The sequence below is a fragment of the Lytechinus pictus genome, chromosome 10 (genome assembly GCF_037042905.1).
Source record: "Lytechinus pictus isolate F3 Inbred chromosome 10, Lp3.0, whole genome shotgun sequence".
Lineage (NCBI taxonomy): Eukaryota > Metazoa > Echinodermata > Echinoidea > Temnopleuroida > Toxopneustidae > Lytechinus > Lytechinus pictus.
In genome coordinates this window covers 11,525,158-11,552,491 of record NC_087254.1, presented here as the reverse complement: position 1 = coordinate 11,552,491, position 27,334 = coordinate 11,525,158, and the positions used below count along the sequence as shown (strand labels likewise).

At 36.0% G+C, this 27,334-nt stretch overlaps 1 protein-coding gene across 1 annotated transcript; it reads left to right on the top strand.

Annotated features, from left to right (window-relative positions):
* The first annotated feature begins 8,901 nt into the window (after positions 1-8,901).
* On the top strand, positions 8,902-25,820 carry LOC129269843 (5-hydroxytryptamine receptor 7-like). The gene is made up of 5 exons (XM_054907309.2): positions 8,902-9,732; positions 10,838-10,981; positions 18,869-19,222; positions 19,754-20,051; positions 24,368-25,820. The coding sequence occupies exons 1-5, from the start codon at positions 9,469-9,471 to the stop codon at positions 24,622-24,624; spliced, it is 1,317 nt and encodes a 438-aa protein (XP_054763284.2). The 5' UTR covers positions 8,902-9,468; the 3' UTR covers positions 24,625-25,820.
* The last annotated feature ends 1,514 nt before the right edge of the window (positions 25,821-27,334 follow it).

Here is a 27,334-nt window from a genome sequence, read left to right as displayed (position 1 = left end):
CCTGTCTTTAAAAAATAAGATTTTCTATGGCACACAGTAAGCAAATAGATTAATCCACAGGTGTGTCCACAGATGCTAATCCAAGGGATAAAACATCCAAAGTATAATTGTCTCCAAATATAAAAATCCAAGTTCCATGAGTGGTTATTAAACAACGAGGTTGAGCGACTTTCTCCTGTAAGGCTAAAGTGATTCTACGAAAAATCTTCCCGACCAAACCACGCCTTGAAATAAAATGATTGGTTAAACGAAAGCTGCCATTCGTCAGTAGTTAGTAAACAAAAGCCTGATCATGCGAATTGGTTGTTCAGAAAATCGATAAGGCGTGAAAGGTTTTGAATGCGCGTAAATGCAAAGTACCACAAACAGATGTCTATACGCTTAAAGATATGCGAAAGATGGATGTACTTATGAGGCGCCGAATGTACCAATATTATATAGAACAATTATTTGTTATATAATCATTATTTATTAAATAATAACTATTATTTATATATAATTTACATTTTATTTGTAAATAACTACTATTATATAAAATATCATTTCTAATTATTTATATATAATTCCAAGTAATACCTCATTATTTGTAAATAATAATAGTTCGACATTCCATTATTTATAAATAATGATTATTTGTTTTTCATTATTTATAAATAATGATTATTTGTTTTTCATTATTTATAAATAATGATTATTTGTTTTTCATTATTTACAAAGAATGATTATTTGTTTTTCGTTATTTATAAATAATGATTATTTGTTTTTCATTATTTATAAATAATGATTATTTGTTTTTCATTATTTACAAATAATGATTATTTGTTTTTCATTATTTATAAATAATGATTATTTGTTTTTCATTATTTATAAATAATGATTATTTGTTTTTCATTATTTATAAATAATGATTATTTGTTTTTCATTATTTATAAATAATGATTATTTGTTTTTCATTATTTATAAATAATGATTATTTGTTTTTCATTATTTACAAATAATGATTATTTGTTTTTCATTATTTATAAATAATGATTATTTGTTTTTCATTATTTATAAATAATTTGTTGAGTTTTCCATTATTTATAAATAATGATTATTTGTTAAATAATGAAAACGTCTACTTCATTATTTATAAATAATTTTTTTCGAGTGCACCATTATTCTCATTATTTATAAATAATCATTATTTAATGTTCGAGTTTTCCATTATTTATAAATAAAGATTATTTGTTAAATAATGAAATATCTACTTCATTATTTATAAATAATAATTTTGTTTCAATATCCCATTATTTATAAATAATCATTATTTATAAACAATTTTTACAGTTTGCCATTATATACAAATAATCATTATTTATATACAAATAACCATTATTTATTAAATAATGCCATTATTTATTAAATAATGCCATTATTTATTAAATAATGCCATTATTTATTAAATAATGGAAAACTCGCTATAACATGCAAATGTGGGACCGCCCATGATATGAATATTCATGATGCGATTTCCTTTTTCGTGATTTTTCTTCACAAATTTTTGTCCATTTCCTCTTCATAATGACATTTCTTGAAGCAATTTTCTAGGGATATGGTCTGATTGTAATATTCTTCATTTTCTATATAACTTCGTCTTCGTAGAAATATCAAAAAGTGTAATTTTATACGATTTTTCCTACAGTTCACAATCCCCATAGGCGCGCGTGTATCGTAGGGACAACCGGTGAATCGACGGAGTGCTATTCATCGAAATACTACGTTGGTTGGTCCCCGGAAGTGGCGGGCGGAATTTAGCCCGAATCCTCGATGGAAGTCGATCAAGTGCATATGAGCTGAGAGAGTGAAATATCAGTGTACTTGTACAGGCCCTTCTACTTTTTATAAATATTTCTTGTTGCTTTTTTTGTTAAGTTAATTTTTCCTGGTGTAGAGATAAGTTTCAGTTCTAATAACGCACTTCAAATACATTTTGGAGTGTCTGTTTGAGGCGTTTGGGGTGATTTCACCCTGGCCCCAAAATGCTCGCAACGACAATACGGGGGCATGCTGATGACCCCTAAATTTTTAAAAACTTATTTTTCTATTGAAAATTATCACAAAATTCACCAAAAGTGTGCACGAAAGCCTTCGTATTTCACTTTTAAAACTCCAAAAAGTGCCCAAATGACAAGCTTGGTCGCTTCGCTGTGTCGCTTTCAACTTGAGAACGTTTACGCGTCTGCTTCCCCCCCCCCCTCCTCCGAAAGAAATTCTGTATACGGCCATGCTCTAAAGAGCCTGGCACATTGATTTATGTATACTCTCATTTTCATTATCAACATGGCCTTACGCAGAATTTTTTCCAGGGGGGCCGGGGCCGGAGCATGACGCGCGTAAACTTTCTAAAAAAAATCTTGAAAGCGAGACAGCCACGGGACCAAGCCCAAATGACAAGCTTGGTCGCTTCGCTGTCTCGCTTTCAACTTGAGAACGTTTACGCGTGTCTGCCCCCACCCTCCGAAAGAAATTCTGTGAACGGCCATGCTCAAAAGAGCATATGGCACATTGATTTATATGTACTTTTCATTTTCATTATTTTTATCACATTATCATCATGGCCTTACACAGAATTTTTACCGGGGGGGGGGGGGAGCAGCTAGGACGCGCGTAAAGTTTCTCAAAAAATTCTTGAAAGCGAGACAGCCACGGGACCAAGCCCAAATGACAAGCTTGGTCGCTTCGCTGTCTCGCTTTCAACTTGAGAACGTTTACGCGCGTCTGCCCCCACCCCCCGAAAGAAATTCTGGTCGCGTCGCTGTCTCGCTTTCAAGATTTTTTTGAGAAAGTTTACGCGCGTCATGCTCCGGCCCCGGCCCCCCTGGAAAAAATTCTGCGTAAGGCCATGATGATAATGAGATAAAAATAATGAAAATGAAGTATACATAAATCAATGTGCCAGGCTCTTTAGAGCATGGCCGTATACAGAATTTCTTTCGGAGGAGGGGGGGGGGGGGAAGCAGACGCGTAAACGTTCTCAAGTTGAAAGCGACACAGCGAAGCGACCAAGCTTGTCATTTGGGCACTTTTTTTAGTTTTAAAAGTGAAATACGAAGGCTTTCGTGCACACTTTTGGTGAATTTTGTGATAATTTTCAATAGAAAAATAAGTTTTTAAAAATTTAGGGGTCATCATGTCCCCGTATTGTCGTTGCGAGCATTTTGGGGCCAGGGTGAAAACGCCTCAAACAGACACTCCAAAATGTATTTGAAGTGCGTTATTAGAACTGAAACTTATCTCTACACCAGGAAAAATTAACTTAACAAAAAAAGCAACAAGAAATATTTATAAAAAGTAGAAGGGCCTGTACAAGTACACTGATATTTCACTCTCTCAGCTCATATGCACTTGATCGACTTCCATCGAGGATTCGGGCTAAATTCCGCCCGCCACTTCCGGGGACCAACCAACGTAGTATTTCGATGAAGAGCACTCCGTCGATTCACCGGTTGTCCCTACGATACACGCGCGCCTATGGGGATTGTGAACTGTAGGAAAAATCGTATAAAATTACACTTTTTGATATTTCTACGAAGACGAAGTTATATAGAAAATGAAGAATATTACAATCAGACCATATCCCTAGAAAATTGCTTCAAGAAATGTCATTATGAAGAGGAAATGGACAAAAATTTGTGAAGAAAAATCACGAAAAAGGAAATCGCATCATGAATATTCATATCATGGGCGGTCCCACATTTGCATGTTATAGCGAGTTTTCCATTATTTAATAAATAATGGCATTATTTAATAAATAATGGCATTATTTAATAAATAATGGCATTATTTAATAAATAATGGTTATTTGTATATAAATAATGATTATTTGTATATAATGGCAAACTGTAAAAATTGTTTATAAATAATGATTATTTATAAATAATGGGATATTGAAACAAAATTATTATTTATAAATAATGAAGTAGATATTTCATTATTTAACAAATAATCTTTATTTATAAATAATGGAAAACTCGAACATTAAATAATGATTATTTATAAATAATGAGAATAATGGTGCACTCGAAAAAATTATTTATAAATACTGAAGTAGACGTTTTCATTATTTAACAAATAATCATTATTTATAAATAATGGAAAACTCAACAAATTATTTATAAATAATGAAAAACAAATAATCATTATTTATAAATAATGAAAAACAAATAATCATTATTTGTAAATAATGAAAAACAAATAATCATTATTTATAAATAATGAAAAACAAATAATCATTATTTATAAATAATGAAAAACAAATAATCATTATTTATAAATAATGAAAAACAAATAATCATTATTTATAAATAATGAAAAACAAATAATCATTATTTATAAATAATGAAAAACAAATAATCATTATTTGTAAATAATGAAAAACAAATAATCATTATTTATAAATAATGAAAAACAAATAATCATTATTTATAAATAACGAAAAACAAATAATCATTCTTTGTAAATAATGAAAAACAAATAATCATTATTTATAAATAATGAAAAACAAATAATCATTATTTATAAATAATGAAAAACAAATAATCATTATTTATAAATAATGGAATGTCGAACTATTATTATTTACAAATAATGAGGTATTACTTGGAATTATATATAAATAATTAGAAATGATATTTTATATAATAGTAGTTATTTACAAATAAAATGTAAATTATATATAAATAATAGTTATTATTTAATAAATAATGATTATATAACAAATAATTGTTCTATATAATATTGGTACATTCGGCGTCTCATATGTACTTTACAAAAATGTAGTTCTGCCTGATACAAAAATATGTGAAGTAGCTCTACAACGGGTATAAAATGATGTGTCTGGTGATTATCCGCCGCACAAATGCATCTCATGGCTTGTGGAGCAGTCGCTCGTCTGTGACGTCATAAAAGAAATTCATAACTCTGTAGACAGGTAGAAGCCTTATTTCTTTGACGCATAATTTACATGACAACTTCATTTTTTAAATTCTAGTTTGACTGCTTTTATTAAAGCCATCTTATCGTGAGGACAAACTTCCCCGTTTACTAGATGAAAGTGTCTGCTGATTGCATAAGTATTTCAGCCATCTTTATTCCTAGTTGCATTTGACAAGAATAATGTCAATATGGTCAGTTGTTGAAATTTAACTTGCACCCGGTCGCTTTATTTATTTTTCTTTTTCTGTATGCCTTCCAACATTCATGTTTAAAAACTCCTGCGACATTTGCTCCAGTTTCAATATCTCCGACCGCTCAGGGTTGGAGTTAGGATTGTTAAAGGCTTCAGAATAACGAAAAGAACAAAATTTTCAAACCAAACTTCACAATATTTTTTTTAACAAAAATCATCAAAGGAATATGCTTCAGGACCAACCGACAACACAGTAGTCTATTACGACTCACCTGTCATGTGACTGCCTTCCTAGGGGTACCTTCCCAACTTCCTTTGACCCCCCCCCCCCCCCCTCCCCCCAGGGCCCGTTACAGAGAGATTTGCGTTTAATCCCAACTCTAAAACGTGAAGTGCAAGTCCTTATAATATTCGTGTTTCATTGGTTGAAAATTGAGATGCAATTGTTTTTTGGGGGAGTTCCGTTTGATCGCCACTCTTTCTGAAACGGACCCCTGACTTCCTCAAAATACATTGAGAGTACCGGCGCCATCTTAATTCACGACTGTAAAGGCGACCGCACACCTTACGATTGGTCTACGACCCGATTTCAGAATAAAATGTAGTAGAATTTGATGCTAGCTGACATTGAGACTTGGCATATCTTACTGTGTAATGTTTTAAGTCATCGTACGAATACCTATGTTCAAATCTGTGACAATGCTATCATCCTTCTTAGAATAATGGCGAATTCAATATCTAGTCGTAATGACGTCATAGCAGTCGTACGATTGGCTACGATATGAAACTAATTTGGCCTTTACTCCAAAATAAAAGTCTTGCAATCTTTCATAATGGGTATATTAGTATTATTTCAATTAATTTTAACTTCAATTAGAATGATATGTTTCATTCACATTTTCAGAAAATGAGCAAAATGCGATCTGTTCCAAAATCGGATCGCGAGCAGTTGTAAGGTGTGCGGTGGCCTTAACGCGTTACAGTCGCACACACGAAGCGGACCCTCTGTATGGGCTTCGTTTCACAAATAATTGTTATACAGTAACAAATGCACAATTTCTATATCAAATATACTACGAGCCAATGCGATTGAAGAATTTTAGTAGCTTTTCCCTGTTCTTGCAAATTTGTTATTACAACAAGTTTTATGAATAGGGCCACTGAAGTCAGTATAGTCGATGTGTCTTGAATTATGATGTCATTTGTAGCCAATGGCGTACAGATGGGGGCTTAGGGTCCATGGAATCCCAAAATTTATCATGACGGAGAAAAAAATAGAAGAAAGGGAAAAAATAGGAAAGAAAGAATGGTCAAATAATTTCATTTTCTGAATATTATATCAAATTCTATCACAAAACTTAATTTTGTAATAAAAAAGTGAATTTTCTTATTTGCTCCCTTCGCTCGCTCTAAACTTTTTTTATTAAAAAAAAAAAAAATTTGCGCTATGTCTGGCCCCCTCAAACGTTTTGACTCTTTACTCCAATGTTTATTAAACGAGAATATTGTTTCTGGTTTCCAAAGTGATTCAGATAGTGTTGATTTTTCTTACACTAAATAACAAACGAAGCTTCAGCAATCGATTTTTTTTATTCCAAATGCATTACCAAGATCTCCGACTGTCCATTAAGTCCCTCAGTGTTTGCTTTATATCGCGGATTATTCTGCATCCCGCATTAACTTCTTACTCAAAACAAGTTTCAATCCTGGGTTATAGGAAGTGGATGAACTTAATCCTTATCATATTTATTTTACGATCAATAAATTGAACATGTACATTATTATGCAGGAGGCGTGACTGTTCATACTAATTGTGCAAGTGTTCTAGATTCGGATTGACAAAGGGAAAATATGTTACATCAAATCACGCTTGAAATAAACTAAAATTTTATTTGCGAGTGAATAATCAGTATCGCTGCATTTGTGCTTGTTTTTGGTGGAGTAATTTGATATTCTAGATATTCTAACCGAATGTTCCACTGCAACAAGTGGCTCTGTAACTGGTATTGCTGATGCTGGATGAGCACGATAGCTTCATTATCTTTTCTGTCGATATATATTTCCCAACAATGACTATCAAATATCATTTAAGTTGTGGTTTCACAGTAAGTTTTAATTGAAAACGGATTCCCGGATCCTGAAAACTGACGCCCTGTTAAGAGCGAAAACTCTACACAATGACCGTACGCCGCTATTTTTTTCCTGTGGGGGCAATTTAAAAAAAAATCAACAGTGAGGAAGCGAATTGACCAAGCTCCTCGTGGGAGTACTTTTGCACTTTCTAAAGTGAAATTGACAGATTTTGTGAATACTTTTGGTGAATTAAAAAAAAAAATCAGTAAAAAATAAGCTTTCAAATATTCTGGGGGGGGGGGGGGTAAGTGCCCCTATGCTACATATAGCCATGACTGATCATTCAAGTCAAGAGATATATGATACACGAGACATCGCAGCTGACCAGGAAATATACACTGTACACGGAAGTATCATGCAGAAGTCATCAAACTATGCCCCAGTCATATCGGTGAACAGTGGCGTACCGTGGGTCACGGCATTGGGGGGGGGGGGCACCAGCAAAAAATTTGAGTTACCAATTGCTCAATTACCAGGTATGCTGACATAATATAGACATTTTAAGGACAGTGCCATTAAACGGATATGTATGTCACTGATCAAATAATGCGAGCGCGAAGCGCGAGCTGAAAATTTTAGTTATTCAGACTTAAAAATGGACATTATAAGCAAATTTTAGTAATCATGATACGTACCTGTCTCGCGAAACAAACAATGCGCTGAAATTTTTGTATTGACCCCAAACAGGGACATTTTAAGGACTATTTTTCAAGGAATCCATTAAAAGTATACATATCTCACCATAGTCATCTAATGCGAGTGCCAAGCGCTTGCTGATTTTGTTAGAATTAAATCTAAATACACGAAGCACTTTTTGTACTCATTGTAATCATGATTATAATACGCATCTCACAAATCAAATATTGCGAGCGCGAAGCGCGAGCTGAAAATTTAAGAAAATCAGACCTGAAGAGGGGCGCTCTAAGGCTTGTTTGTAGGAATTCACTAAGACCATACGTATTTCACCAACCGAATGATGCGAACTCAAAGCGTGAGCTGAACATTTTTGATATTCAGATTAGAAAAAGGGACATTTTAAGGACTGATTTTTGGAATTCATGAAGAGCAGACGTATATCACCAATAATGCGAACGTAAGCACGGACAAGAAATGTTTTATATTAAGACCTTAAATGGGGCAATCACTTTTAGTAGTCATGAAAAAGAAGCATATGTCACTATACATAAAACAATAATAACTCGAAGTGCGAGGAAATATATTTGGTGAATATCGACTTGAAAACGGGAGGTTTTAGTACAACAGGATTATATATCTCGTTAAACAGACAATGCGAGCACCAGGAACAATGAAGACATAGGCCCTGAGCAAATTATGTTTCATAAAGTTATGGAAAATGTTTCTTATGTAATATAACATAACTATAATGATTATAATGAACAATAGTTTCTTCTTTCCCGCTACGTTTCTTCTCCTTTCTCCGTCTCTTTCTCCTTTTCCCCGTTTTTTTTTGGCCAGCCAATTGGTGGGGGGGGGGGGGGGGGCACGTGCCCCCCATGCCCCCCCCCCCCCCGTAGTTACGCCACTGTCGGTGAAAGCAATGCCAAACCGACAAAAGATACTGCAGCGTTATTACCAGTGCCAGACTATCGATCGGTTTGGAGTAGCTTCGTTGGTGGAACTGACATCTTAGTTAGATTGGCATTCTTAACCATGTTAACCATAAACAAACTAATGAGTGAACGCGGCAACTTGTTGCGGTGAGACAATGATTACAATAATTTATGCAAGCCCTCGTCTCCCCGAAAATTAGAATTACACCCTCATATATATGGCCATGACGTACTTCACTGAGTTTCCCATAAGTTCTGGTGAGCAGGATTTCACTTCTGGGGAAGACGAACCGTCATTCATAAAAGAGACTTCTCCTTGACAGGACGTGGAAGGAGAATCGCGGGCAGGAGAGAGACAGAGAAAGAGAGAGGCAGGGGATTCTATGAAATGATTGAACTGTGCTTTTTATTCGAAGCCGGACGAATTAAAACACACATTTCCTCATTGAAAATTCGCCATCACTTTAAGAGTAAACATCAAATATACAATCAGTGTTATATTTGACTTTTAGTTTCGACTGACTGAATTCGACTGACTGAATCTTCGATGGTAGTACAAAGTCACTCAGGTGGCACTACGGAGTTAGTTTTATCATGAGTATATCAATGATTTTCACGACGCCTTCTGACATGGCATCCAACGCGACGTCGTTGGGCGGGCTCGAAGATGTCGAGAATGCTTCGATCCTGACATCAATGTCCGTCTCGCCGACGCCGTACGATCGTAATCGTGGTCTGACGGTCGACCATTCCCCGTCATCGGCTGTGGCAATCATCGAAGGCATCACGATGGTTATCATCTTTGTTGGGGCGCTTTTTGCCAATCTCATGGCGATCGTCACCATTCTGACTGATAAGGTGAGTTTTTTTAATCCTTTTTTTTAACATATCAATACTTGCAAATATCATTTTGTTAAAGGAGAATGAAACCCTGTGAGTTAGCTTGTGTGACTGAAAACAGAAAAAAAAATCAAAGAAGCAAATCAATGAGAGTTTGAACAAAATGACCAAATAATACGAAAATTATGAGCATTTGAATGTTGAGATCAGTGGCGTAATGAGCCAAAATCTTAGGGGGCTCGATATGGCGTATCGCGTAAAATTAAAAGGAAGTTAACAATTTCGGAATTTTTATAAAAATCCAAGTTTGTGATAGATTTTGATATGATATTCGGAAAAAATATATTTCACCCTTATCCCTTTCGTTTTTTTTTTTTTTGGGGGGGGGGCTTGCCCCCCCCCCCTCCATCTGCACGCCCATGGTTGAGATCACCAATGATGTGGACATCCTCTCTTTAGCAATGAGACCAAGTTAAGTGATGTCACACTTGTACAACTCATCCAATTACTTTTCTAGTATTTACTTAAATTGTCACCAGTTTATTAGAATGAGCAAAATATGTTCTGTGTTCAAAGGGGAGAGTAGGAGTTGCATCTATGTGACATCGCAAATCTTGGCTGTGTTGTCAATGAGAGAACCTCCATAGCATTAGTGATTTTGACTTTCAAAAGCTAATAATTTTCGTATTATTTGTCCAATTTAGTGTTATCAAACTTCCACTGATCTTATCCTTTTTATTATTTGTTTTCAAAGTTTTCAAACAAGCCAACTCGTTCCAAGGGTTTCATTCTCATATAGTATTTATTATTTTGAAGAATTATTGATATAGAATTGAAGATCCATATGCATAGTGGGCTTGACGGAGAGCTAGCATAAGGCACACATGTGTTACAAAATTCTAACAAAATTGATAATTGGAGAAAAAAAATGGAAGATTGGTTGCATTGATTTACTTTTCTCATTTTCATATTTACCACACTGGATCAAAAATAAAATATCAAACAACTTGAACTCCGTGATACATTTAAACTATAGGTTGTTTAACGGAGTGGTCCACTACGAACCCAAATCATGCATGGTGTCTTGTATAAAACCCAAACTTTTACTATGCTTGACTTGCAGGTTTTAAGGAAGAACTTTCACAATCTGCTTATTCTGAACCTGACCGTGGTTGACCTGGGCGTGACGATCACGAGCATGACTTTCTCTATCTGGTCCATCTATGACAACGGTTACCTTCTCGTGCACAGTGATATCCTATGCTCGGTAAGAATAAAACGCTTTTGTTGTTCTGTTGCATGTCGCCAAATGCAAATGGTAATTCTTTTATTTTTAAGTTTTAATTTACAGTGAGTGCCACAGTGTGGAACCCAATGTGAAATCACCTTTACACTGTGAAATTTGAGCATTTCAACAGTGTGAATCACATATTTACATAGTCGACAATCTGAGAACGCTAGAACAGTCACACTGTTGAGGTGTCCACAGTGTGAAAATATCTTTACACTGTTGAATTTGAATATTTAAACAGTGTGAGCAATATTTTTACATAGTTCACAGTGTGAAAATATATTCACACCTTCTAATTTGAGCATTTTAACAGTGTGAATAATATTATCACATAGTCCACTATGTGAATACACTGTGATCGTTCTGTGTGACACTGTGTTCTTTGATAGGAACTGAACGATTTGTGAAAATGGGTCAATGGATGATCATTACTTCGTAGCTCCAAAGGGCCGCTTGTTGTTTCCTGAAAACGAAATTTATTTCATTTTCTGCCTATCGAACAAATGAACTGAGTTTTACCTTCTGAACAACGACCGTTATATTATGAAAAATGTCGTAAATCCAATGAGCAAACCTTATTTCATTTTGGGACTATTCGACCTTCAAAATAACAAACCTTAGTTTATCGTCAGATTTACAGACGTTCGCAAGAACAAGAACAAACGCGATTTTCTCTTCAGATTAACAGACCTTCGAAAAATGTCCCTAATGTTCAGATTAAAGAACCAATTTTATGATTTTCGGGATAACGAACATCTTTCATGTTTCGGAATATGATATACACTTATAACTACAAGAAAACATTCCGCATTAAAGAGTAAAGGGAAAACACCTACATATTTTTTCCTTCAATCGACGATGACATTTTACGTGGAAGTTATCATGTGATTCTGATATCAGGTAACATATATGTTTAGATATGTAGTTCCGTATGTGCTAAATTCCTTTCAACCATTATCAGGTCTATCAAATTACAACAGAAAGGACATTCGTCATTTTTTTAATGATTATGCTCGAGCTGCTATGAAAACATTCATGGAATTAAGCCATTAGTCATTATACGGATAGTACCTTGACACAAGGAGTTGTATTGAATTACGGGATGCATGAGTTACCAAAGAGGCAGTTATTATGTACTGTACATGTAACATGATATAGTATAGGTACGGGTATCTCATCAAAATTATCATGACACAGATAACGTCAAAAAATCATAATGATTATGATGATGACAGTAATGATAAAATAATGTCATAAATGATGACGATAATTAAACACTCTTTGAAACACACTTCTGTTGAAATCAAATATTCAATCACGACGAAGCAACAACAACAAAAACGCCTTCCTTGGAATCTATATTACTTGGCGTATTTAATGGTGGCGATGCCACAAATTTAAAACTTTAAACATTTGTCACTCTGTTATTTGATTGATTTCTCCAGACTTTTATGTGACTCTAATTTTATTTTTCATCCTAATAACATGTAATTCGTCAGTTTTTCTTCTTTCTATAAAATTGAGGCCCTTCGTAGGGCCAAGGCACTAGACCAGACTACTACTTCCGGTCTGCAAATCTTTATGTAAAAAACTTTTTTGGAGTGTGGGGGCATATAACTTTTCTCATTGCTCTGCATCACATTCACTTATTATAAACGATTTTTGCTTGTTTCCATGGAAGCAGCAACACACTGCAGACAACAACGACCGTTATAAAAGGAAGGAGAGAGATGGAGAGAGAGAGAGAGAAAAAGAAAGATAGAAAAGCGAGGGAGGAGGGGTGAACGGGAGAGATTGAAGGAGACAGAAAATGGGCTTTATGGCGTAAGCAAATAAAATGACTAGTATTGACTTAACATCCACTGAAGAATATTCCAATAGTATTAAATCAGCGTGAAGTCTTAGGTACTCTCAGTATAATCCCAATAATAATATTTAAAGAAATCAATGAAAACCTACAAAAAGCGCTGCTTTCCCCTTCCTCCGGTTGCCATGACAATATGTTTAATTGTTTTCTTCTTATTTCAACGTGGCTCCTTTGAGAGTGGATTCTTGATTACCAATGCGGGTGGTACGGGGAGGGGGGTCCACAGAATAATCATCAAGATGTAGAAAGCATTGATCATCTTTATAAATGTGCGTTAGCGCAACGTGTTTGTTGGTGTGAGTGTGGTATATGGTATAATCAGATCTGTAATTATTATAGAAACTGGGGGGGGGGAGGAGTGTTACATTCAGCTCATTATATACGAGAGAACGAATTGAGACGGATTCAAAAAAATCCATTACATAACAGTGTATACTATTCTACGGTATAGATTTGGCATGAATTCAAACGGTATGTAATATTCTGCCGTAGATTTGGCATTAATTCAGCACACACAAAAATAATGGAATTTGATGAAAATTATGGTGTCGAGCAAAATATCAGAAAAAATAGACTGTCTATTTGATTCATGGGAGAGGGAATCTCCACACCAATCCCATTCAGTATATGGATAGAAGAGCATACCAGACACGGAAAGAAAAAATAAGATAAGATAATATAACAAAAGATAAGATATGATGAGGTGAGGTAAGATGAGATGAGATAAGATAATATGGTAAGGTACTATCTCAATGCATAAGGGCTAATCTGGTCCCTAACCACCCCCCCCCCCCCTCGAGTGAGACAATGGACCAGTCGTTTTGGAGTGGGATTTACATCTTTTGAGAGTGCATTATCGCTCGTTCTGGAGCGAACAGTGCATATTCTTTTTAGACATTTTCACTCCAAAAGGAGTTATAATGCACAAATTCATGTTTTACGTGTATTGTGTCACCTCGACGTATTTATATCATACTACATTTTATCATTTATGACAATTGGCAACTTCATTTATTTTTTTTTCAATTTTCAAAATTGCCAATCATTTCAATTCAGTTTCCCCCGCGGAATATGCGTTATTATATTTAGGAAGAATTGGGAACGTAGAGAGTGGTGTATATTCTTCCTAATATGATACCATGATAATATAACAAACATATCCCCTCCCCTTTCTAAGTGACTCTCGCGGTCTCGACGTGAATTGAGTACTTGCATGCAAAAGAACAAAGGACGAGATTATAAACCACATGTTAAATTGTCCTAGTTAAAGAGTTAATAAACAATTGTGGCATCCGTTACAAACCCAATGGTCATTACGCTGTCAAAATTTACTTTCGTCATCATTGTGTAAAAAAACATGAAAGAAATATGTCCATCTATTGTGGTAGCCCGAGGCCTATACGAAAGTTTAGAAATGCAAACAATAATTTCGGATGCCTGGATATTCACTAATGACAAATCAGATCCATGATAATTGAAAGGTTTGATTAATATGCTTCATAACCAAGCTTCATATAAATTTGTTTATATATTATAAACAAACCTTTGTTCATTTTCATAATTTATTACTAGTATCCATTTATGTATTTATATTTCATCATGGTAGCTTATTATACCTTGGGGCCATGAAAATAAATCACAAATAAAAAAAAGGGGGAAACACTGAAGAAGGGGGGGGGGGTGGAGGAATATATGCCACATAAAGAAGTTTTTTTACTGGCTGCTATGATTCAAGCATTTCTGTTTTTATAATAAACCTCTGCACTTTTTAAAACTTAATTACTATACTTTGTACTTACAATATTTTGCGTATGTCTAAACTTTGTTATATCCGATCTATTATAAAATTGTCACATTGTAATGTTTTTCATTATGCCATATTATGCCCATGTGTTGTATATTTACATGTATTTTGATTACACAGTCAATGCAGAAACTTCTGCAAAAAAAAAAGGGTTGAAGTAATGTATATACACACTATGCTAAAGAAACACATCAATGTACTAAATTATTATTTAAATATATAGGTATACGAAAAGATAACTTTCAACATTGCAAAAACTCCGGTGTTGATTTACCACCAGCCGGAATCTATATATGCCCACACCAGAGAAGTGTTAAACAACACCAGTTTGGTTTTGGTCTAACACCAGATAGGTGTTTATACAACACCAATTAGTATTAAAACAGCATCGGTTTGATTCCAAACTGGTATTGTTTGAATACTTCTCTGGTGTGGACATAATAGATACCGGGTTGGTGTTAAATGACACTGGTGATTTTGCAGTGAAGAAATTTGAATTGAACATTGGTTGAGAAATACACCATTATATTGAATAACTATTCACATCTACAAATACACGAACAGTTAAGCAAGTGATTTTGAATACATTTTGGGAGGGACAGTCAATGGAACAAATTGCGTAGAGTAGATATTTCTATGAAGATTAAACCTGGAAATTGAGTAGAGTTTCTTTAAAAATATGATTAAAAGATGATCTTTCAAATTCATGCTGACCAAATGTATGGCCAGAAGCAAAGTATTCCTTTACTACCAGCTTAAAAGAGTTGTTACTAATGATTTGCTGAATGTAAATTGATAAATATGCCAATGAATCGCACCAGCGTATCATATTGCATATTTGTTTTTTTTTAACAAGTGCACACCGAGTTACCAATAATGCCTATAGCATTTCCATTTATTTGAAAGAAGGATAAGAGCATTGCACATTAAATGCCTTGCTCACAGGCATAGGTGCGGCGGCCGGGGATCGAACCCCGGACTTTTTATGTATAGTCAGGCGCCTTAGACCACTCGGCCACGGCACCTCCACGGCATATGGTAGTAGTGTCACGATTGTGTAAAATATAAACCTATTATCAAGTTTGTGTAAAAAAAAGTTATGATTTTGAGGGGGCTGAAGTGCATGTAAATCAAATCAAATAAGATCGCAATAACTCCAGAAATACCTGAAAGTATGTGAATCAGTCAAAAGTTACACAATTCCAGGTTTAAAAGAAATAAAGAATGGATATCTTTAAATTATAAAATCATATTGACTCTCAAGACTACCCCCCCCCCCCCCGGCCTTGCGACGAGACGTCTCAAAAAGGCCTTCTTCGACAACAAAATCATTTCCTAAACATCAAACTGAAATTTATCTCAAAATTAAATTGAAACAAACCGGAAGTGTCGCGTTTGGTGTATACAAGTTGCTCATAAATCAAACAAGGCTCGAAATATTTCTGGCAATTTCCCTCTTCCTTGGTAACAAAATAAAAGGGGAAATCAGAGCTGGTATACCACGCAGAAATGACCATGGGAAGTACGCATTCTTATTCTGAATACCAATGATTATTAAAGGATGTAGCCAGGATATTATTTTCAACTATGGATATTGTTTAAGGTCAGCCTTGAAATTCCGCCGAGGCGTACATAAGGGCACCAACACTTTGTCATTTTTTTTTTCGTTTTGAGTCTCCATAAGTAGTGTGCTTCCTTTCATATTCATTTTGTCTGTAAATGCAAGGGTAGGGGAAAATTGAATGATGGTTAGGCAGAGAGGTTGAACTTGAAGGAAATAATGGAGGCGTTGGAAAAAAACAAAAGAAAGTGGGAGAAAGAGAGAGAAAGAAAGAGAGGGAGGGAGAGGGGAAGAGGGAAGGGAGAGAGAAGGTACAAGAAAGAGAGGGAGAGGCTGAAAGAGATGGAAAGAAAGAGGGGGAGAGAGAGAGAGGGAGATGGGGATGAATTGATTACTATACAGAGAGGGCTGAAATTTCATTCAAATTAGTGCAAATTAATATAACAGCTCGGGACAATTTGAAATGTCCTCGTTAAAAGTATTCGTGATCAATATGTCCAGATTAAAGTGTTTTTTTGTGTGTTTATACCGTGAAATGATGAAAATTGAAGAAATTCATATATTTCATAATCTGTCAAAATCTCGTCCTTATTTTTACCCAGATTGGGGCACAATGAAAAATGCTGTAGCAAGAATCGTGCATGCGCCACTTTTGCGTGCAAATCTGCATAGAAAATTTCCCGTTTTGCCACCAGCGAGACGAGATTCATCACCCTCAATTTGTCTTATAGTTAAAATTTCAGGAGAGAGAGAGGGAGGGGCGGTGAATTGTTTAATGGCTGCTAGACTTAGATTTAATTCAAACTAGAGCAAATTATTTACAGCTCTGTACACCATGGACAAATTAGAAAAATATATTTTTATTATGTCCTCGTTAAACGTATTCATGATCAATATGGCTAGTTTGAAGTGACGTGATTCGTGCCTCAATTGTGAAATGATGGAAATTGAAATAAATTTTGTCAGTTTCGTCGTTGATATCCCCGTGCAGTCATATTCTCGTCAGTGACTCTTTTTGGCATTTCTTTCAATTCCATATAATGATATAGGTACACATCACTGGCGACTCTCTTTATTAAGCGACCAAATTAAAAATGAAAATGAACGAATCGTGCGCGTGTATACAGAAGTAATTGCTACTCCAGTCACTAGTCTCTCCCAGTCTCAGTTTATAATTATATCATATCGGCAAACACATACTACAGCGAACTTTGGAGAGCCGGACCCCCCTTAAAGTAAAATGTATTTATACCTTTCGATTTTTTTTTGTATTAATTGTTTTTAATTAAAAAAATAATACAATCAGTCAATCAAATCAAACATTATAGTCGGAGAAAAAACACACAACAACAATAACAACAAAACACGACATTGAATACATTGATATTAACACACGTTCAAGGGTCAAAAAAGTATTTTAAAAAGAAATCAGAAAAAAAATGTCATAGGATTCCCTTTTAAAGAAATACTAAAAAAAAAACGAAAGTTTTTGTCAAAACGGTGAACCTATAGAATACAGTATGAAACTGAAATGCAATTAAATTCAAAGAAAAATGGTCAAAGGATATAATTTCTGGAAAAGCATGATTCATTTTCCTGAACATGTACAAATTTTTCAAATGATAGTCTTGATGGTTCACAAATAACCGTTTTGCACATGATGATAATTAGACATCCGATTACTCGGTCAATCCTTCTCACTGGAAAGAACAGTGTCCCACAGTGTGCTCACAGTGTGGAACATAATGTGAAATCACCTTCACACTTTGAAATTTGAGCATTTCAACAGTGTGAATCCCATATTCACATAGTCGACCATGTGAACACGCTGTGAACTGTCACACTGTCGATCTGTCCACAGTGTGAAATCACCTTCACACTGTAAAATTTGAGCATTTCAACAGTGTGAATCCCATATTCACATAGTCGACCATGTGAACACGCTGTGAACTGTCACACTGTCGATCTGTCCACAGTGTGAAATCACCTTCACACTGTGAAATTTGAGCATTTCAACAGTGTGAATCCCATATTCACATAGTCGACCATGTGAATACGCTGTGAACTGTCACACTGTCGATCTGTCCACAGTGTGAAATCACCTTCACACTGTGAAATTTGAGCATTTCAACAGTGTGAATCCCATATACACATAGTTGACCATGTGAACACGCTGTGAACTGTCACACTGTCGAGGTTTCTATTGTGTGAAAGTATCTTCACACTTGTTTTTTTTAATATTATTTTAACAGAGTGAATAATACCTACACATAGTCCACTATGTGAACACGCTGTGAACAGTCACACTGTCGAGGTTTCTATACTGTGTGAAAATGTCTTCAAACTGTTAACTTTGAGCATTTTAACAGTGTGAATAATATTTTCACATAGTCCACTATGTGAACACACTGTGATCATACTGTGTGACACTGTTCCTTCCAGCGGGGTTTGTCATATGATTTTTCACACCCTTTCTTTTTTTAAAACAAGTTTTTGGAAGAGGATAATTACCCGGGATAATACCAGTCATGAAAATCAGCAACAAAATCAAAGCATCAGTTTAAATGGTTTGGATGGGGGAAGACTCCCTCTCTAATGTATTTATTATTATTATTATCATTGAAATTTTAGATCAATGGTTTTGGCGCCGTTCTCTTTACCTTCGCCAACTTCACCACCATCCTCGCCATCTCTGTGGACCGCTACTTGACCGTGGTCTGGTCAAACAGGTTTCCCCCGACCAAATGCCGCGCAATTGGTTTCATCATCTTCTGCTGGTTCCTCCCGATCATCAACGTCCTTCCTCCGGCCTTCGAGTTCCTCTCCGATTTCAAGTTCCACCCGGATACTCACCACTGCTCGCCGAAGTGGGAAGACTGTCTCTATTTCATCATCTGGTTCACCTTTATCTTCGGTGTGACGGTTCCCATCATGACGTTTTCGTACATCTCTGTCATATGGACGATCAGACGGCAGGAATTGCAGGTAAATGACCTATAGGTCACACTGACGATACCGATCTCAAGCCAATCGAAAATGAAATTGATACGAATATTTTTTTTTACGACCTGGAGTCGACTGTAAATAGTGTGATGTCCAGTGATATTGCATCTTGTCTACCCCTCCACACGCACCCTCACACACCCTCGCACACACCCACGCTCACACACACACACACATTCGCTCGCACGTTTGTATTTCATAAAAAGCTATACACAATTATACCATTCAAAATATAAGTAGTGGAAGAAAGAAAGAGTTTTTAAGGGGCCGAATGGTGGACACTTGGCACTGTTTAGAAAAAAAAACGTCGTGATTGTTACAGAAATACATAGAGCCAAGAGACATTGTAACATTTGATTTGTTCCAGTTGTCAAATATTAAATAATTGTCGTGAAAAATAGAGCATACCTGCTATGCAGGATTTCACATGATATTTAATTAACGCTAAATTTTACAAAAATTAGTTTTAAGAATCCAGCATCATGACATGTGATCAATTGTTTTCCCTTTTAGCTAAGATCTCACGCTGCATTCAAGAAAGGCAAGAACAGCAAACAAACGAGTGATAGCGGCGTGGTCAACGTCTCAATGGACGTGGTCAGCAACGAAGGCTTGTCCTCGGCCGATTGGCCAAAGACTTCGGACGATCTCGGAACTACCGATTATGACGTCACAGAAGATGACGAGGTGACAGGAGGATTCGGAATGAAAGAACACGTGATCGCTAAGCCCGAGAAAAAGAAGAAGAAGAGACAGCAACTTCTCTACAAATTGGATAAACTCAGTGCGGATAAACGGGTGGCCGTCACAGGTAGGCCGAATAAATTCATTTCTTTATTTCTTTAGGGCATGAAATGTGAAATGTGAAATCAGTTTTAATAGAACAATATATTGTTAACATATGTACAAATACACAATTTAGTTAGATTTCCATTAAAAAAAAACACAGTATACCTCCAGAAAAGATATGTAATATTCACTGGCGTATAGATTGGGCAAGGGGGCGGTGTCACAATGGGCGGACTCCAAATAAAATTCAAGTAAAACTCAATGTGCACCAAATCACAATTTACAATTTATTTCAGTATACAAAACTCCAATATCAAAACATCTCTCTTCGAAGTTCAACATTGTCCAACGTATGAAGTTTAAAAGGGAAATAAAACTGTAACACCTCTAAATGATAAAGTATTCTGAAAAGTACTCAATTCACAAGTTTACAATCAAAGGATCCTGCATTGATCCAAGCTGATCTAATCACCAACTTCAACGTTCAGTGTGTTACATTTTCACCTGCAAAATTACCTCAAAAAATATCTATTAAACCTTTAACTTTGTTTCATTTTGTTTTCACAATAACGACTACCAAAAATTCCTATGAAAGGATCCTGCATTAATCCACCTTCATAGAGTTCCATTCTCACCACTTTGTATCTCTTATCACAACATTTTTGTGATTACATTTCAAAATCCTTCTAACTCCTGAACTTGAGCTTTAAAAAAAATTATGCACCAGTCATCTTCATAATCAATGTCTATTTTCTGAAATGTCAATTTGCAAGACTTTCTGGTATTTAGAAAGCTAGTTTCAAATTTAACGAAAGGTCTCCTGCTTTCTCTCTCACTGCTATTTACAACTTATATGTCAGGTGACATGTTGACCGAAAACCTCCAGAGTTAGCACTTTATAATGTTCAGCTTAAAACAATTCACCAGTCTTCAAAGCGACCCGGTCTTGGGAAATGTCCCGATCCTGGAAATTATATCCCGATCTTAGAACCATCTAAAATTAAAGACAAAACCAAGAATCTCTCTACGATATATCCTAACTGTAACATCAACTGGAGGTTATTTCCATGTCATACTATAATAAAAACTTGTTTGAACATTTACTGTGAGGGTCAAATCACATTCAAGAATATTATTTTATAAAGTATGAATTCACTGTCACATAAACTTGTAGAATGACATCCTTTTATGATACTTATATTCTTCCTCACAAGTGTTTAACTATTTCATAAGGTTTATAAAGATTAACATCTACATTTCAAATCATCTCTGAAGTCTTTCAATCTTTTTTTATTTTTTTTTTATTTTTTTATATAAAAGAATTAAGAAGAAATCACAGATTAACTTACCGATGGCTTCTTCAATACAGGCATAAAAATAACAGCATAAATTCAGCTAAATCTGACCTCATACAGGTATCTAAAAGTTCCAGCCAATATCAAACAAGAAAGGCTGCTTTTCTGTTTAAAGTTGAAATTCAAAAATTATCAAGATGGCAGCTAAAATGGCGACTGCCCCAAAATTGCATAGGTGTGTGTTACACAAAGTCTCCAAGATGCAATGCCAGAAAACTAGTGGAAAGCTACTGGGGTCTCCTCCCAATTTTACAATTTCCCCAAAAGTATCTTAAGCAGCTGTTAAAAAAGAAAGGCTCACTGAGCTCACTAAAAGGGACCTATACAAGTCTACCACCCAAGACACAACACACAGTAGATATGTAAATTATCTCAATTCAATTTTAGCAAAAAGAATCTCACACACACTTCTCTCATCTCCTACTCACTCTTGCATAAGATCTACTCCTTGTCTCTTAGCAACCTGGCTGAGGAGTGAAACTTAGATAAAATAAGCAAGCTTTGCTGAAGAAAATAAATAAAATAAAATAAATGTATTTTCAATGTGACAGGCGGGGTCTTGGGGGCACCTGGTCCACAAACGCCCCACGACCAAGAAATAATATAAGATGAAGTAGAACAGGAAAGGAAAAGGTTAAGTATGATATTGATATATTTATATATGAAATCTTACAGAAAAAGACAATGCGTGTATAAAATACCTCTTATACATTTTTGTCTGTACACAACAAGACCCATTATACCATAAGGAAGCATGCATTCGCATTATTTGTACAGAACTATAAATGCACTGTATTAAACTATTATTCTGTTTTAGGGGGGAAAATCCCTTTAAACATGTTAGGAAATATCTTGCTTTGAATAATGAACATCGTATTCGGATTAGCCTTCAGGCAGCTACAGCAACCTTTTTTTACAAGTGTACACCGAGTTACCAATAAATGCATACAACATATCCATTTATTTGAATGCAGGATAAATGAGCATTGTCGATAAAATGCCTTGCTCAGGGGCAGAGGTGCCGCGGCCGGGGAACGAATCCCGGACTTTCCATGTATAGCCAGGCGCCTTTGACCACTCGGCCACGGCACCTCCAGCATTTAGTTAACACATTTGATACTCGTTCAAATACTGACAGTAGTTTCTTATTCAACTTCCTCTCTTGGGGGTGTTGCAAGAAAATATTTGCAATCAATTGCAAATATTCTGTTGCAATTTAACAATTGATATATCAATTTTAACTGTAGCAAATCATGTTACACTCCTTGTTTCGAGGAGCAGATTAGCAATCAGTTGCAAATTTGTAATTTAATTGCAAGATATATGCTTGATTTTGGGACTGAAATTATACTTGCAATTGATTGCAAGTTTCTTGCATTGCCCCACTAGTATATTTTTCTTCCGGTTGTCAACTAATTTTCTAGCCAGTGGATGGCGTTTTATCCCTGTCAGCGTTCATTGTTACTCCCCTGGTTTTGTATCGAACGCTCGTGTTGGCAATATGAAATCGAATGCCTATATCAATCCTACCCATGATCGTGTATTCATGTAGAATTATTCACATTCGAGTGCAGGGGCGGATCCAGGATTTTCCAAGGGGGCACATATATACGCTCTTTAATATAATCTCCAAATAAAGTGTATGGCCTAAATACTCGTGGGGAGGGGGTTAATTTATACATGTTTTTCTATAATTTTGGGGTTTTCTTCTTCTTTTCGCTTTTTTTCTCTCCTCTTTCTTCTCCAGCTTTTTCCACCTCTCTCTCTCTCTCTCTCACACTACACCATCACTTAACTTTCTCTTCTGCTTTAGATTAACCATTCAGCCAGACAATGATTTGGGCTCGGCCCCTCCCTCAAAAACATTATTCAAATGCTTTGTGTTCCTTCATAAACTTATTAGATATGTCGATAACCTCTCTCTGTATTTGGATTTCTAAAATTTCTCAACGCTATCAGACTATCGACCCACCCTCTCCAGTCTTCCAATTCGATTTGATATCAGTGGCGAATCCAGCATTTTGGAATGGGCTTGCTCAATGAGCAATTCTCAACATAGAGTGGGCGTACGTGTAGTCGTGTACCCCTTGTGCCCCGCCTGGAATGCTGGATCAGCCAATGTTAATACGCATGTATTTCATGGGGGTAACAACAAATATTACATCGATTTTTTTTCAGATTGTGCGTGAAGATTTTAAATTTGCATGGTTAATAATAATGATACTATGCTTTTCGACACCCCCTAGTCACACTGTACAGATAACACTATATTTCAATGCTTTTACACAGTATAAAGGTCGAACCTGGCATTTTCCATTGACAGATCATGTATATACATGTAGGCCTATATGAGAATAGTACGAGGGATCATTAAAATAATTTTATTAGACTCTCTGCCCGCCTCGAATTTGATGTGTCCTTGGTTTATAATCTTGATTGCTAACATTTTATTTCATTATATTAGACCTCATTAACTGAGTACTTTAACCTCGTTTCATCACTCATAAATTTGCATTCATCGTTTTCTCCGTTGTATATTTAGAGAATATAAAGTATAAAATGTTCACATTAGTTTAGCTCATGTACACAATATTTATGTGCATTTTATTGATTGTGAAATACATTCCCGACGATTTATATTTCTCTTTTTTTCACCATAATTATAGTCAAGGATGTTGCTATTCATTTTAGCTCTTAGAAATTCTACATTATTCCTGACGCGACCTCGTTTTCACCTATTCGGGTGAAAAAGAGAAAATTATTTATCTTGATCAAGGGAAAACATTTTCAATTCTATATTTACAAATACAAATAAACTTTATCTAATTATAAAAACGTGCAATCTATTATTCATTTGAGGACACATGTCGGCTGTTACAATTTATTCATAAAAAGAACAAACTCATGGAATTTCATTCAGCATGTCCTAGTTTTTTTTTTCCTCGAAAATTCAGATATTTATTAAATTCTTTTTCATCTCTAGGTATTCTTCTGGTAATGACGACCGTTGTGTGCTGGACGCCGTACTTCATCATCCATTCTTGCTTTATACCGATCGATCCATCTCATTGGCTGGGCGTGGTCAGTATGTGGCTTGGATACTCAAACTCCTTGCTCGATCCACTCGTTTATTCGTTCATGAACCGACGCGTGCGCGCTAGATACCGCTCGCTGATTGGTTGTCGGATAGATTGGAATGCCTTGCGTACCCGATTGGCTAGTATTTTCCGGAGGGGGTGAGGACGATGATAGCAATGTGAATGATACAGAATGAACTATATCACATTATTCTGGTGTGGTTTGTTATACGAGGTTTAGCACCAAGTCTTTGCTATATCCGGTAGCCTTGTCTTGCTGTAGGTCCATGTCGGTGTATATAATTTAGGCTCAGTATTTTCCGGAGGGGGGAGGACAGTGACAGCAATGTCATTCACGGTGGGAATGCGCAGAAAAAAGTGTTTAGTATTACCATAGAGCTAGCTCTATGGTATTACACTATTCTAGTGTGTTGGTTTTATACGGGTAATGTTAACATATTTGATACCATGTATTGTATATGCTAGTCCCGTGTCATATTTCAGGCTCGATGTCCACACTTTTTTAAATTATTTTTTTCTTTTGCGGAGGGGGGGCATCATGATCTGCTGTTATTGATATATTCGTACAATTTTTGTGCAATGTTGAATGTTACATTACTATATAGTGGCAATATGGGCGCGGGGGGTAATGTGTTCTTTGACTTTAATTGACTCTAATTTCATGCGGGCTATATATATGCGAGTAACCAAAGCGAGGGAGGCGTGTATAGGCCGAAGGGCAGTTCGTATTCCGTCACCCTGCATGGCCCAACACGGGTGATTTGACGTCAAAGCTTTTGAAAAAAAAGTATCATCTTTGATATTGAGAAATTCGTTACCAACACAGCCCCCTCCCTCGAAGGGGGGGGGGGGGTGAGGACATATAACGTGATACGTTAGCCATAGCTAGCATGCATAGCACGGAACAATGAAAGTGGATGATGCTCGGGGGGGGGGGGGGGTTACTGGCCTTCATTGCATTCAAGCTTTCACATATCCACACATTTTTAGAACAAGAATGTGTACGGCTCATCCAGTAGTAAGAACAAAGGCGGTAAGAACAAAGAAAATATACATAACAAATGTGTATCTGTGTGTATGTATAATAAAATCAAAGACACATTCCATGTTTATATATCCGAATACTATACAGCAAGTTAAACAGTACTTGACTCGTGTAATACGTCGTCTTGGTTTTTAAAATGTTATGTATTGCATATGAGGCTGATTTTCAAGTATTTCTCAATTTTAATGTAAATATTTTTATTTGTATCGTTACGACCATTTCCATTTTACACCTGGTGAGGTATAGTGATGCACTGTAAAATAAAATGTTGTTTTCTTATTCACCTGTCATTTGTAGCTTTACATGTACATCAATTGTATTCTTTGAAAAGGCGAATATTCTGATTGAAATATTTTGATGATGACAGTGATGATGATGGTGGTGGTGGTGAAGGTGGTGGTGGTGGTGGTGCTGCTGCTGCTGTTGTTGCTGCATATAGTGATGCAGATGATGATGATAATGATGATGGTGGTGGTAATGATGATGATGGTGGTGGTGAAGGTGGTGGTACTGATGATGATGATGATAGTGAAGGTGGTGATGCTGATGATGATAGTGATGATGGTGGTGAAGGTGGTGGTGGTAGTGCTGCTGATGATGATGATAATAATAAGTGATGATGGTGATTGTGAAGGTGATGGTACTGATGATGATAGTGATGATGATGGTGGTGATGGTGGTGATGCTGATGATGATAGTGATGATGGTGATGAAGGTGGTGGTGGTAGTGCTGATGATGATGATGATGGTGATTGTGAAGGTGACTGTGCTGTTGATGATAATGATGATGGTGGTGGTGGTGCTGTTGGTGAGGATAATGATGGTGGTAGTGGTGAAGGTGGTGATGCTGCTGATGATGATAATGATGATGATGATGATGATGGTGATGATGATGGTGGTGAAGGTGGTGATAATGATGATGGTGGCGGTGCTGTTGGTGATGATAATGGTGGTGGTGGTGAAGGTGGTGATGCTGCTGATGATGATGGTGATGATGATGGTGGTGATGCTGATGATGATGGTGGTGAAAGTGGTGGTACTGATGATGATGATGGTGGTGGTGATGATGATGATAGTGATGATGGTTGTTGTGAAGGTGGTGGTGCTGCCGCTGCTGATGATGGTGGTGGTGGTGAAGGTGGTGATGCTGCTGCTGATGATGATGGTGGTGAAGATGGTGATGCTGATGATGATGGTGGTGATGGTGATGATGATGATAGTGATGATGGTGGTGGTGAAGGTAGTGATGCTGATGATGATGATGATGGTGGTAATGCTGATGATGATGGTGGTAGTGAAGGTGGTGGTGGTGCTGCTGTTGCTGATGATAGTGATGATGATGGTGGTGAAGGTGGTGGTGATGATAATGATGGTGGTGATAATGATGATGGTCGTAGTGAAGGTGACAGTGCTGCTGATGATGATAATTATGTTTTGCTCCGTGATGTACGGTGTATTAAAGAACCATCAAATGTATTGAAAATGCCCGTCATAATTATGACAAAACGATGTTTCTTTTTTTTCCTTTAAATATTTTTCCTATTTATCACATTTTATAATATTGTATATTTGTACATTTTGTACAATCGAATGAATTTCCACATTTCATTAACTGTTATTACTTAGCCTTTTCTCAATTGCTTAATAGAAATTATTTCTTCAACTCGTTACAGGGGATCCACGCTCTACAAGCAATGCTTTTTAGTGGATCCCCTCATTTCCATACACGCTTAATACTATTTTATATACAAGCTTTTATTATATAATTATGCTGAGGTAAAATTGATTTTGTACTCATACTTTGATT

Bases quoted from the DNA above. Each gene is read 5' to 3' on its own strand.
- LOC129269843 (XM_054907309.2), top strand. From the start codon at position 9,469: ATGAGTATATCAATGATTTTCACGACGCCTTCTGACATGGCATCCAAC. The intron at 19,223-19,753 runs GTAAATGACCTA...TTTCCCTTTTAG, and splicing joins TCAGACGGCAGGAATTGCAG to CTAAGATCTCACGCTGCATT. The intron at 20,052-24,367 runs GTAGGCCGAATA...TTTCATCTCTAG, and splicing joins TAAACGGGTGGCCGTCACAG to GTATTCTTCTGGTAATGACG.